This window comes from Cylas formicarius, unplaced genomic scaffold (assembly GCF_029955315.1).
Source record: "Cylas formicarius isolate icCylForm1 unplaced genomic scaffold, icCylForm1.1 PGA_scaffold_10__41_contigs__length_53128322, whole genome shotgun sequence".
Taxonomy (NCBI): domain Eukaryota; kingdom Metazoa; phylum Arthropoda; class Insecta; order Coleoptera; family Brentidae; genus Cylas; species Cylas formicarius.
This window is the reverse complement of record NW_026844214.1, coordinates 18,288,710-18,303,626: the sequence shown is the minus strand read 5'-3', so window position 1 is coordinate 18,303,626 and position 14,917 is coordinate 18,288,710. Positions and strand designations below refer to the sequence as shown.

At 35.8% G+C, this 14,917-nt stretch overlaps 1 protein-coding gene across 1 annotated transcript; it reads right to left on the bottom strand.

The window, feature by feature from the left end:
• Positions 1 to 4,239: 4,239 nt before the first annotated feature.
• Positions 4,240 to 14,275, bottom strand: LOC132700637 (growth arrest and DNA damage-inducible protein GADD45 alpha). Its single transcript, XM_060668103.1, has 3 exons — positions 14,028 to 14,275; positions 13,320 to 13,539; positions 4,240 to 4,923 (listed from the first exon to the last, which is right to left on the bottom strand). Exons 1-3 carry the CDS (start codon positions 14,072 to 14,074, stop codon positions 4,708 to 4,710), a joined length of 483 nt encoding a protein of 160 aa, XP_060524086.1. The 5' UTR covers positions 14,075 to 14,275; the 3' UTR covers positions 4,240 to 4,707.
• Positions 14,276 to 14,917: the final 642 nt, after the last annotated feature.

The window sequence follows — 14,917 nt, the reverse complement described above, 5'->3', positions numbered from 1 at the left end:
CGCATAATTATCACAGACGTATGCCTTTTGTAGGTTCAAGCTTTGTAGAACCTCAATTAATTGCTTTTTGGTATAATCTTCGTGAAAATAAATGTTATTATACATGTAGCTTTGGATTGTTGCTTTTGTGTCACATGAGGAAGGGGTTTTAGTCAACTGTCTACTGTGTTAACTTGCATTGTCCATTACAATGACGTTATTAGGAGGAATGTTTGGAACTAATTTGCTTTTAAACCAACTTTTAAATAAATCAGCGGTGGTGTCTTCAGAGAAGAATCTTTAACACAGATAAAGTCCATTTGGAATCCAACCATCTTTAGAGCCAGCATGCAAAATAGTTATTCTTTTACCTCTTTTTGATGGCGCGTTTGTTTTACACTTATCAGTTGAGTCAACCCAACCGTTTTTCGGGGTATCATAAGTGTCGAACCAGGTTTCATCCAAGTAAATAATTGGACCTTTGTTGTTCTCTGTAAATCCTAATTTTTTCTAGGTATTCCCGTCGCCATTTCCAAATTCTAAAAGATTCCATTAAAACTTGCCTTTTGTCAATTTTTAAAAATCTAAAACCCATGTGTTGAATATACTTCCATTTAACACCGGTTTCATCTTTTTCAATCCTCCTAATTAAGATATCTAATGTAGGCACGCTTTGTTCCTCATATAGCTGGTAAATTTTACGCCGTATTATATCTTGATCACTTTCATCTGCACTCGAGAAAATGTCAGCATCGCTTTTTTTTCCTCGCTGAAATGGGATTATTAACAATTTTCCATATAGTTGATGTTGGAATTTTCGTCAATGTGGCCGTTTCTTCTAAAGATGCTTGCTTGCTGGCACCACGTTCAATGAGAGCCAAATAAACATTGTTTATAACTTCCTTAGTCTCAATAGAATAGTGTTTTCTACATTTGGGCGGGAGCATCTCCTGAGATACACTAGACTCGCACATATTTTGCATAATTCGCACACAATTCAACACACGCTGTATTACACACGAAATAAGAATGATTACTAATAAACTTAAACCTTAAACTAAGTAGTATACCAAACCAAAGAATATTAAACACAGGTAGATGTAAAATTATTTTCTATTATGGACCACAATTTTACCTGAATTTAAATTCTGAAACTTTAGGTAATAATCTTGTTGCATTGTATGTTAATGACCACCCTTGGATAATCCCATTTAAAAGCAATTGGTCACTTTCTTATATCTATGAACAGACCATACCGTAATAGGGAGTCAACATAAACAAACACATAGAATGATTTGGTTCACCCAATTACTTTATGTATCTTTTCTATAGACTTAATATATCCTAGTAGAGTACAAAAGCTGTAGAAAGAGCGACAGACCGTTTATGTGTTAGAAAGAAACTCTAGAATAAATTTTAATGTGCATCATGTCAGTATTTTCAGATGAAATTTGCAGTCGCACATGAAATAACGTCTAACGGAGAGCATTTTCAAAAATATCGCTAAATGAAACACACAAATTGGCCACGGTGCATAACTGGAGTCTTAACTTCCACTGAATAAGAAGTTCTACGTCAGTTATTTATTTATGAAAATGTTTTAAGTTAATACGTAAACACATAAAACAATATTTCGAATGTAGACACTCAAATGGCACAGGGACGTCCGTAAAACGTCCTTGGGATATCTGACGGGACATAGCATATATCCTAGGGATATACTGTTTCAACTAAGGGATATCCTTAAGACCTCTTAAGGATATAAGATGTTACTAATTGCAACGTCTACAGTAATCAGATAGATATGTCCGTAGGATGTTTGTTAGAACTTCCGAAGTATATCCAGTTATACTAATTGAGACGTTGTTAGTATATCCGACGTGAGGATATAGGAACTTATATAGATATACCAGTGGACGTTACTTATCAGGTTATTTCCAACAGCCTATGAGAAATACTGGAAAGGTGCATATAAATGTGCAGTAGTCCAATTGGTTGTACGACTACAACCATTCTATCAGAGTATTTGGTACTCGCATGTGATGGAATTAACCTATTGGGTATGGTTGGTGAAGTCATTACTGCAGGCGATATTTTAAAGGCACAAGTTTTTTGGAACTTTATGAAAACAAGCGTTAAAAAATAGGAAAAACGTTTTCATATGAAAATTGTACGTTATGCAGGGTGATTCCTAAAATTAATACTTTGTTTTCACCCCCAATTCTTGCATCCATTTTAAGAAAAGAAATATACTAACTATATTATATAACTAAAAATATAATTTTGTTCTGGGGAATTTTCTCTAACATTGCTTACTTAAATAAAAAATTAGTTCAGTTTTGTATGCCTAAATTTAACTGCTCAAAAAATATGAATATATAATATATATTTTTTTAAATTATATTTCTTACACTTTATTTATATTACATTTACTTCCTATTTATTTTTAAAAAACATAACCACGGATTAATTTGGCCAATTTTAATTTTAAAAATTTCTCCTTTTTGTTCATGCCCAACAAAATACCTTTCATTGCAAATTCATTTGAAGTCAGCGGGGTCAGAGCTTGTTTTACAAACTCATAACTGCTGCCGCCGCCTAATCTGGCTGTCTCATTAACCTAGCAAAATAATAAAAAACAAGGCATCATGTTGGAAGACTACACAACAAGGGTTCGTTCAGCTTAGAATTTATGAAATCTTATGTTATATATTACTATAAAGCTTTACTTACGTGAATTATTAATTTTCAGTAATAATAATATCACAAAAAAATAACTGAAATGAACGCACTGAAAGCAGTAAGCACAGCACACAAAATACTCAAAATAGACGCTAAGTCGCCGCATACCGTATACCGCCAACAAAAACAAGGCTGAAAAGATGGCGGACGACGAGACGGAGGAGAAGCCGACGAAACTCGAGCGAGTCCGGTACGACACGATTCGCGAGTAGTTGCGTCATTGGTTAAAGCCGAACGTGTTGTCAACAAATATATTATTTTTACGTTTTTGTAATTTATTTACTTAGATGAATCCGTATTTTTATTAAAAAAGCGTTTCTTGTCTCGTTCGTGTTTAAAAATAATAAAAACAAGTTGATTTTAACGGTTTGATTGCGGTTTTTTTTATTATTTACCAACAATGACGTCGATGTAGATGTGGACAAAAACGTTGCCAATAAAATGTCTCCCAAAACACCAGAAATCTAGAAAAACTAAATATTTTCCTTTTCAGTTGTTCAAAACTTAACTTTTTAGGTTTCATTTTCCTTCACGGTTGTTCACCTTTTTCCGTTATTTCTATTCTAATGTTCCCATTATGGCGCAAGGCCATCTGTTTAGAGGATATCTGTGGAATATCGTGTACAGTAAATCCGCAAGCAATCCATTCAGAGGATATCCTTGGGATATATTTTACAGTATATATGCTAACGTATATCCTAAGAATATCCTCCACGTGTCCACATGCGACTTAAATGGGACATTGACCGGATATACTGAGGATATTGTGTGCTATCTGGGCAATTACTCAAATAAACCTTTGTTTAAGGACAAATAATATTATGATGTTTATCATTTAATTTCCGTATAATGCATTTTTCGTTTGACGTGAAAAAAAGGAGATCAGATACATTGCAAAGCGCATAAATTGAACTAAACCCGGGGTGGTACCACCTGCACTGCAATGAAATAATGGAAGTGTTCGTAGTGTTGGGATTGGTCAATTGACCACCTTTTAATTGACTATTCAAAAAATGTTTTAAATAACATCTTGCAATTATAGAGTGTTATCTATCAATAATTAATAATATGTATTTTATATTAAATTATTTTGCATTTGTGATGTCCAATTTACCTATAACCCTGTTCAAGGAATATCCGAATACGATACTTATCGATTCAGGGAATCCCAATGAAAATATCAACTCCATTTAGTTCTGAGAACGACGCGACGGCGACGTAACGCACAATAAAAATAAATATAAATAAATAAATATAAATTTCATGTTATTTTTAAAATTATTTCGGTCAGTTGACACGAAAAAATTTGACCGATCAATTCCACAACCTTAAGTATTCGTCACTCTGTAGTGTTACAGGTTGCGGGTTATCCTTTTTTAAGAAATATTTTAAATGGTCTCGGCTTCAAGTGCAGCATATTTTAGGCTGGTAATTGGGAGTTTTAGCATAAAAAGTTTCTTATTTTCAATAACCATTGTATTTTAGTAGGTAGTATAAATTCCAGTAAAAATGCATTTGTTTATTAACAAATCATTGCAACAATTCCGTATTAAACAATCCCAAGTAACCAATATTATACTCAAGTACCAATTCTACAATGTCTTACGACGTCGCTTCTAAGAAGTACTCCTATATATAATTTTTATCAATATTTCATCAATAAAGAAATATACGAATTTCCTCAAACTAGTCGCGAGAATATTTATAACTACCGAGTTTTATACACATACGCAAGTCATAAGTTAATTGCAGGCGTTCATCGCCATTTCGCTATTAATTTATGGCCGTAAACAAGGTTTTTAAAATAATCGCATTCGGCATGACAATAACTGGCCATTATCATTATTAACAGTTATATAGCGGGTAGCTCTCATATATGTTTCGACAACGCGTCAACGTACATCTACCGATGAAGATTTTGCAAGTCTAATATCTTCTTTTTCGTGAATAGGCGCTTTTCTTCCCGTGCCCGATGCCCTTCTCGATTCAAATGGGCAGCTCGATCACGGGCCTGGGCGACTCTTCAATTGTGCACTCGTAAAAATCAGCCAGGGTTTGTTCTGTAGGTGACATTGGAATACTGTCATTCTCTGATAATTGGATCCTCTCGTCTCGGACTATGATCGCGCAGTTACACTGACCAGAGTCTATGGATTTTTTGGCTACCCCGCAATAGGTGGCTAGCTTTTGACTACTGTCTACCTGTAACAATGGAAAATATGGTTAGATTTTAACAGCCAAGTGCGAAAATTCAGTTTTTACTACCGCAACACCACGACGAAAATGAAACGGTATTGTTGTTTACCTATAAAGGTGGCCCATTTATTATCTCTTTTATCTCAGGAAAAGTAAAAAATACAAGATATTAAGATATTTTTGAATTCGTTGGAACTTTCTGAAAATATTTTCAATTTTTTGTCAAAAATGATGTTTGCAGATATGTCTTCCTTTGTTATATATTGGGAGTTGATTTTCTTTAGAATTTTAAAAATTTAAATAAAAAAAGCGTTTATTATATATATATATATATATATATATATATATATATATATATATATATATATATATATATATATATATATATATATATATATATATATATATATATACATATATGATGACACTTCGTGTTAGTGTTCGAAGTGTTTTCGGAGCGCGAGCATTGAAGATGCCAAGTGAGATTTTGGCGAAACGTCTGCAGGATTCCAGTCGGATGCAGGATTTGCAGGATTCCAGTCGGAGTTCAACGAGCGAACGGATGATATCCCGGAATATAGTGTCATCACATTTTTCCATCCGTGAATCAATACGTGAGAATATATATATATATATATATATATATATATATATATATATATATATATATATATATATATATATATATATATATATATATATATATATATATATATATATATATATATATATATATATATATATATATATATATATATATAAGAATATATATTTGCTATTGCTAATATTCCGAAAAGCCGGTAAAATGATAAAAATCGTGGTCACATTTGAAAAAAAAAGACTTTTAGATATTTTTTCTGCTCCCTTCTGTAAAACACCGTATTTTTTAGGTAATTTTTGGACTATTATTGAAATGTGTATTTCTATAAAAATTAACTGAAAATCTAAAAATCTCAATTACAAGATGAATTTCTGATCCATTTTTTAGGAGTGCAATTGGTGTCCTTCTTTTATCCTGACTCGTCAGTTTGCAACACGACAAAGTGCAATATATCTTTAATTGTTATCAATTGTTAGCAAATATTTTAAAAAGCTATTTCGAGAAATTCAGCCTTCGGTAACGCTGTCAACGATATGAAAAAGAAAGTGAAAGTGTTAACCTAGGCAAACCGGAGAGAAGAGCATATGCGCCGATCAACTTACACAACGTTTCAACAATGGAAGCGAGGAATGCCAAAGAATGTGGGTTACGGTCATACCCTGTCCTTTTCCGTAGCGTTATTGAGACCAATACAAATCTGAAACGTTGCGGTTATCACGTCCTTAAGCATTAACCGTGGTCCAAGTTTGTGTCACCGGCGCCAGCCATAGGTACCAACGTGACTTAAAGCACACTCGATTTCTTTGGCAATGTAAAAATACCGAGAATATCTACATAGGACATTGGACACACACCTATTTTATGATCATGTCTTCAAAACGCAATATTTTTTTCATTATAGCAACTGGAAATCGTTTAAATTTATTCGAGAATTAAATGCGCCATTCATTGCAACGAAAAAGTGTATAGTAAGCGATTAGAGCATAACTTCGAATGATGTAATACAATTAGAACACATTAAAATGTTTTAGCAAATTTTCGGATATTTTAGCGAATTAGAAACCGGTACGTCAGTGTTTCATGTGACCACATTTGTTTAAAACAAGAATATTCGATCGAGCCTCAAACTCAAGTCACAGAATAACTAATTCTGTGCTGAAATATTTACACAGTTGCATGTCATATTGAAGACTAACTATTGGAGTACGTGTGGTGATATCAAAAAAGAGACAAAACACACTACTAATCACAGATATACCTAGTTTTCTTTCTGCATATAAAATCGCACACATTTAACATATCAACGACTAAAAAAATTATCTTATAAAATATGTATTTAGATTTATCTGGGGTACATGTTAAGAGGATTAGGAATTCTATGATATGACGTCTTTCGACTTAGAGAGCTTTATAGATTTTGTAAGGAGCAAAATGTTTTTACGTAATTATTTCTTATCATTAAGAAATAATACCTAATACTAATAACTAATCGCGCATGAAATCTGACCTATGAAACCCGTAAAAACTCTGTTAAATCATAACGTAGTTCTAATATTTTACCAAAGTTTTGAGCACTTCTTTAAATAATAACCCAATATGATTAAATAACAAGTTTTAAGTTATTTGTAGATTGCGCTATGGGTGTAAGGTTTGGTTGCGGCCTCACCGATTTAAAAAATTCAACAAACTTACTTGTCATTATTAAGATTATAAGATATAAAGCACAAGATAAGGTCTTTATGCTTTTTCTTATTTTGCTTTAATTGTACTTTTTTTTATCAATCTTTAACAATAGTTATTTAAATTCCAAACCAAAATTGAAAAGAAACAAATTTTGAAAAAAAAAATTAAAAATATTATTTTTTTGTCGCGTTGTGAAAGTTTATGGAAATTATTAATTTAACACTGACACTGGCAATACTCGTTCCCACTTTTTGGAGAACGATTTTAAAAATATATATTTGTTGGAATATTTATATTATTACGTCATATCCGACAAGACCCCGTAACAAAGAGGCGCCGCCTTGTTTTTTTTGCCGATCGTAAAATGTATCGGCGTCTCAGGCAAAAAGGACAGGGTGGGCAAGCTGCGGTGAGGAGATAATTAGGGTATTATTATGCGATGTTTTTGGGGGTTTACGATGAGTTAGTGAAGACGTAGTTGTCGAACGGAGAGGATTAAACTCGATTCTGCTTCATTACGTGGTTTTATTTTTGATGATCCTTACAAAGCAGCGGTGGGATTTTACTAAAATCACTTACAATCGTTTTTTTTTTTCTCTTCTCGGACAAGTTAAAATTATTGTACGTCATGGGAAGATTTAAATCGAAAACAGTTACAAGTGAAAAGCGTAATAAACGGAAAGAACGTTCATCCTCGTCTTCGGGAAGTGATAGTGACAGTTCGAATTCGAGTTATAGCTCTTCCGATAATAGCTCGAGGAGAAAACGGACAATAAAACGTTTGAGAAAAGAATTAAATGATTTAAAAAGGCGTAAGCCGGTCTTTCGCGCGGGAGACGAACTTTTAGTGCCAAAATTTGACCCAAGTCGGGATGACGTGATGGTGGATAATTGGTTGAGTAAAGTGGATAGTTTGGCAGAACGTTATCAGTGGGACGATGATACTATTCTTCGAATAATTTCCGGACGATTACGAGGTAATGCTCGTCAATGGTACGACGAGAACGTGGAGTATGACTCAAGCTGGATTGAAATTAAAACATCAATGAGCCTCTATTTCCGTAAGTCTGTTCCATTTTCCAAGTTACTAAAGGACGCTGCTAATTACGAAACTAAGCCGGGACAAAACCTAGGAGATTATTGTTTTAAAAAAATGTCTAAATTAAGGGCACTTAACATAAATATACCTGACGTTTATTTGATTGACGCAGTAATCGGCGGTATTAAAGACGATAATATATCGCGAACTGTTAGAGCCGCACAGCATGAGAATGCCAATGCACTTTATGCGTATCTAAACACCGTGGGTAACATGCCTACGGAAATTTGTAGTTTTCGTCAGAATAATACTAAATTCAAACGTCTGCCTTGGACTGGCTTCAATCGAGGAAATTCGAATAATAAAGAATTTTCTAGAAAATCTGAGTCCCGCCCAACGTGTTACAATTGTGGTATTCCGGGTCACATTTCAGTTAACTGCAAAAAACCACGTCTTGAATGTAATAATTGCAAAAAACTAGGTCACACTAAAGAAAAGTGTCCCTTTTTACAAAAGGAAATACAGCACGTTAATCTGTTAGCAAAGGAAAAGTTTCCTAATATATTCTTACAGCCCGCCCGAATTTTTGGCAAAAAAATAAAATGTTTAATAGATTCGGGCAGTTCAAATACGCTAATAAAGGAGTCCCTCGTTAAGAGATTTGGATTGCAACGTATTGATTCGGAGAGTATGACTTTGTGTAGTTTTATGGGCACTTCTTTAGATAGTAGGTCCCTTTGTAAAATAACCGCTACTATACAAGGGGTTTCGGCACAAGTAAGTGCCATAATTCTTCCGGACAAATACCTTAAATATGATTTATTAGTTGGTCGGGATTTTATTAACCAAGAACATGTAATCATGATTAAACGTGACGATCGATTAGTTTTATACAGCTTATTCCCCATTACAAGTGTGTCTGTGAGTTTGGTTGAGGTTTATGACACTATGGATTTAAATAGTGTAAATTTGGGCCCTATTTCAGAGGCTGATAAAGTAAAATGTATTTCCTTATTGCATAGTTTTTCGGATTGCATTTCATCTTCCATGGAAAATTTAGGAAATACGAATACGGTAGAGATGGAGATAAAATGTATAGTCGACACACCGGTTGTACGTTATCCTTATCGTATGCCTGAGGTTGAAAGGGGTATTCTCCGAAATATGATTCAAGAACTTTTGGATAATGAAGTCATCCGCGAATCCAATTCTCCGTACTCCAGCCCGATTACACTTGTTAAAAAAAAGGATGGAGGCTATAGAATGTGCGTTGATTTTAGACATCTCAATGCAGTAACCATTAAAAACCGTGGTGTATTGCCACATATCGAAGACCAAATCGACAAATTAGGAGGATTTAAGTATTTCACCAGTTTAGATTTAGCATCCGGTTTTTATCAAGTTCGCATGGCTGCTAATTCCATTGAAAAGACTGCATTTGTAACACCCGATGGCCATTACGAATTTTTAAGGATGCCCTTTGGGTTAGCAAATGCGCCTTCAGTTTTTCAATCATTAATAAACAAGGTTCTGGGACCGTTAAAAGATGAATTTGCCTTCCCCTATATAGATGACATTATAATTCCTTCATTGACGGTTGCGGAGGGACTAGAACGCTTAAAAAAGGTGTTAATCCAACTTCGTGCACATAACCTTACTTTAAAAATCAGTAAGTGCGTATTTCTTGCAACTACTATAGAATATCTTGGGAGAGAAATCAGTGCAGAAGGAGTGAGGCCAGGTAAGAAGAAAATTCAAGCGGTATTGGATATGAATTATCCTTCCAACGTTAAGCAAGTGCGTCAATTTCTTGGATTAGCAAGTTATTTTCGAAAATTTGTCAAGAACTTCTCCATGATTGTCGAGCCTCTAACAAAATTAACTCGCAAAAGTGCGAATTGGATATGGAGCGCACCACAAAAAGAAGCATTTCACCAAATTCAACAAAAGCTTATATCTTGTCCAATTCTTGCAATATATAACCCTAAATTAGAAACCGAACTTCACACAGACGCATGTTCCATCGGTGTCGGGGCAATATTGCTTCAATATGATGCTGAGGGTAATACACATGTTGTCTCTTATTTTAGCAAAAAAACAACAAGCGACCAAAGGCAGTACCACTCATACGAACTCGAGACTATGGCTGTAGTTTATGCCTTAAAATATTTTCGGGTTTATTTATTGGGGATAAACTTTAAAGTGGTTACGGATTGTAATGCCTTGCGAACGACCTTATCAAAGAAGGATTTGATCCCGCGCATTGGAAGATGGTGGCTGGAAATTCAAGAATATACCTTCGAAATTGAGTACAGGGCCGGCAAAAAGATGACGCATGTTGACGCTCTTAGCAGAAACCCTATATCGAACAATAATTTTAAAGTTGAAGTTTTTCATATAGACTTGACAGAAGCTGACTGGATTACCGCCGCACAAATGCAAGATGAACAGATTTGTAGAATCCGAAACATTTTAGCCGATAAAATAAAAAATAGCGATACAAAGTTTTACTTTGAGCAGTATGAGTTAAGGAATAACAAATTATACAAAAAATTAGGAAATGGAACCAAAGCATGGGTTGTTCCACGAGCAGCACGTATGCAAATTTGTCGTTTGTGTCACGATGATTCTGGGCATCTTGGTGTAGAAAAAGTGTTACAAAGAATTTGTGAAAACTATTGGTTCGCAAAAATGAGGAAATTCGTAACGAAATATGTTAACGCATGTCTAAGTTGTATGTATTACAAACAGTCGTTTTCTAAACGAGAATGTAAATTGAACCCTATTGAGAAACATCCGATTCCTTTTCATACATTACATGTAGATCATGTTGGGCCGTTTATGACAAGCAAAAAGAAGAATAAGTATATTTTTGTAATTGTTGACGCATTTACTAAATTCACTGTAATCGAACCAGTACATAATCAAAAAAGTAAATACGTTATTAGGGTTTTAACCGACCTAATATATCTATTTGGAGTACCTAGCAGAATTATAAGCGATAGAGGGACAGCTTTTACATCTCGAACTTTTAGAACATTTTGTAATACTTATGGGATTAAGCACGTTTTAAATGCCGTTGCCTCGCCCAGAAGTAATGGCCAATGTGAGCGATATAACAAAACCATTGTGAGTGCGCTATCAACAACAGCTGCAGGCAAGGATGAAAGAGATTGGGACAAATATATAAAACAAGTGCAAAGCGCACTTAATACAAGTTTTAATAAGGGTATTAATTCGACCCCCATGAAGGCGCTTATTGGCTATAATTCAAAACATGCGGCAGAGGCAATAATTCTGAATGAAATCCAAGACGAAATCGATAGGCTAGACCTGGAAGAGCTTAGGTGTAAAATTTCGGATCACATATCGAGGGACCAGAAAAAACAAAAAGAACGCTATGATAAAACACGACGAGATGCCAAAAGGTACAACGACGGTGACCTAGTTAGAGTATTAATAACGAGTATACCTACTACGGGTGCCAGTCATAAGCTTCATCCGAAATACAAAGGCCCTTTTCGCATCACAAAAGTACTATTTAATGACAGATACGAAGTTGAAGACTTACGAGAGGGGTTCAAACGTAGACGAACTGTTGTAGCCGCAGACCATGTTAAAAAGTGGATTAGTATACAAAACGAAGAGGATTAATGGCAAACGTGCCTATGAGCGAACGTCGCTCGTGTTTTGTATTTTGGCAAACGTGCCTATGAGCGAACGTCGCTCGTGTTTTGTATTTTGGCAAACGTGCCTATGAGCGAACGTCGCTCGTGTTTTGTATTTTGGCAAACGTGCCTATGAGCGAACGTCGCTCGTGTTTTGTATTTTGGCAAACGTGCCTATGAGCGAACGTCGCTCGTGTTTTGTATTTTGGCAAACGTGCCTATGAGCGAACGTCGCTCGTGTTTTGTATTTTGGCAAACGTGCCTATGAGCGAACGTCGCTCGTGTTTTGTATTTTGGCAAACGTGCCTATGAGCGAACGTCGCTCGTGTTTTGTATTTTGGCAAACGTGCCTATGAGCGAACGTCGCTCGTGTTTTGTATTTTGGCAAACGTGCCTATGAGCGAACGTCGCTCGTGTTTTGTATTTTGGCAAACGTGCCTATGAGCGAACGTCGCTCGTGTTTTGTATTTTGGCAAACGTGCCTATGAGCGAACGTCGCTCGTGTTTTGTATTTTGGCAAACGTGCCTATGAGCGAACGTCGCTCGTGTTTTGTATTTTGGCAAACGTGCCTATGAGCGAACGTCGCTCGTGTTTTGTATTTTGGCAAACGTGCCTATGAGCGAACGTCGCTCGTGTTTTGTATTTTGGCAAACGTGCCTATGAGCGAACGTCGCTCGTGCTTTGTATTTTGGCAAACGTGCCTATGAGCGAACGTCGCTCGTGTTTTGTATTTTGGCAAACGTGCCTATGAGCGAACGTCGCTCGTGTTTTGTAGTTTGGCAAACGTTGCCTATAAGCAAATGTTGCTTATTTTATTGTTTATAAAGGAATATCGCTTATGTTTAAGATACCCTACTAATTGATTATGTTTTTTTTATTACGTAAGACTAGGAACCAAGCTAGAATAGTCAAATTATTGTAGTTTTGAAAGATTTAAGTTACGTTTAAATTTCACCATTAGGTCTGAGGACAGACCAATAGTCAGGATGGCCGAGTGTTGGAATATTTATATTATTACGTCATATCCGACAAGACCCCGTAACAAAGAGGCGCCGCCTTGTTTTTTTTGCCGATCGTAAAATGTATCGGCGTCTCAGGCAAAAAGGACAGGGTGGGCAAGCTGCGGTGAGGAGATAATTAGGGTATTATTATGCGATGTTTTTGGGGGTTTACGATGAGTTAGTGAAGACGTAGTTGTCGAACGGAGAGGATTAAACTCGATTCTGCTTCATTACGTGGTTTTATTTTTGATGATCCTTACATATTTTAATAATTTTTTAATCAAAATAATTAAATAATTTAAATTCATGTAATAATTTAGTAAAATAAGCGAATTCTGAAATCTTCGTGAAAATTGAGTGAAATCTAATGGTTGTGTACCAAGTTACAATCATACAATACAATCCTTACCTCAAGAACGGGAATGTAGTTCTCGTAACAGAACGCATGCAAGAGGACGGTCTGTATATGGTTGGCGGCATCGCCCGGACGAGTCTGAGGCAAAACGCAGAGTACAACGTCCTCGGGGCTTTTTTCCAAGTAGGCTATGGCAGGCAGAAGTCCGCATATCAAACGGCGTTCGGCTTTCGCCTTAATTAGGGCTCCTCTAAGAGCACGTCCCAACTTGTTCCTGAAAACAGCCGAAGGCGTCAGTCAGTAAACGGCGAAAATTAAGAAAGAAAAACGTGAGTTCATCGCCCACGCAGGGCAAGGTCACGGATAGGAGTCAATAACCACGTGCGAAGGGCACGTGGCTAGACAGACGACGTCATGGCGACAGCCGTCTTTGTTTACATTGACGCGTGTCGACGTATATATTTTAACAGCTTCCAGTATTTATTTTTTTATCTTAATTGTTAGTTTTGATGTGATTCTAGGCTCGACATATCATTGATAAAAAGGGTAAATATATGTGCACAGCGGGAACTAACATAATATTCGCAATATCTCTGAGCTTGCGCATTATCGCGGTCTATGATTATTAACAAAATCAACAAATTAAAACAGTATTACTACGTATTGCACATTGAATTCTTAAATTAGTTTGTGATGTAATTAAAATATTGCAAATGAAAGAGAGATTATCTTCTTCTAATTATAAATTAATTAATAGCACACCTGTTAATCATTTTGCACTTCTCTTCGCTGGGCCTGGTGATGTACATGTCTATGTAAGTAGAAGATCTCAAAGATTTATACAGTCTGTCGGCAATAAAACCCCTTTGGCGCAGCTCGAAAAACACTTTTTCACTGCACAAGTCACTAAACTTGAACTTGAACCGGCGTTTTACAAGATTGTGTAATCTCACTCAATCTTTAATAACAACCTTCAATGTTTTTACTACACGTGCTGCTCAGCTATGTGTGACGTTGCCGCCGTGAATTCGCTTTTAAAGCTCGATCGTTCGCGGAGTGGTGGGGGCACGTGAATTCCGAGCTAACTACGATCGAAATGCTTCGAGGAAAGTCCTGCGGGTGGAAGCTAACGCACCAACGGTAAACATTCTGCTGCAACATCGGTGCACGAATGGTGAAAGATTACGAGATCCGTTGAATAAATTAATTGTTATGCAATCGACCTAGGACTCGGTGCTTTACGGAATTTTCTGCTCGGGTACCCCGGCTATTCGTAGTAAGAATGGGAAATACAATGTGGAAATACCTACGTTTCGGAAACCGTGGGGTTTTAATCTATTTTACCCACCATTTGTTTTTGTTGGCATATTTATATTGACAAAATGTAGAAATCAGGAATTGCAGGAATTGCAGGAATGCTTGTTAGTTTAGCGAAATTTAATTAACCAAAACTAAATATTGCAATTTGTTTGAAGTTCAACATCTTCTCACGTCAGTTCTAAAAGCTCATTTCCAACAATAGAATAATTATGTAAATGGTTAGACACTTGAAAAGGGTAAACATAATAAAAATATTTGAAGAAAAAGCGTTTGATAACCCTTGCTTCAATGTGTCGATCGAGCTGTCGTTAAATGGGTCCTGTCTAAGCTCA

What these genes read in the sequence shown, in the direction of transcription:
- LOC132700637 (XM_060668103.1), bottom strand. Translation starts at nt 14,074, where the DNA reads ATGTACATCACCAGGCCCAGCGAAGAGAAGTGCAAAATGATTAACAG. An exon ending in AAGTGCAAAATGATTAACAG is followed by an intron (nt 13,540 to 14,027) that starts GTGTGCTATTAA and finishes GGCTGTTTTCAG; the next exon opens with GAACAAGTTGGGACGTGCTC. An exon ending in ACTACATTCCCGTTCTTGAG is followed by an intron (nt 4,924 to 13,319) that starts GTAAGGATTGTA and finishes CCATTGTTACAG; the next exon opens with GTAGACAGTAGTCAAAAGCT.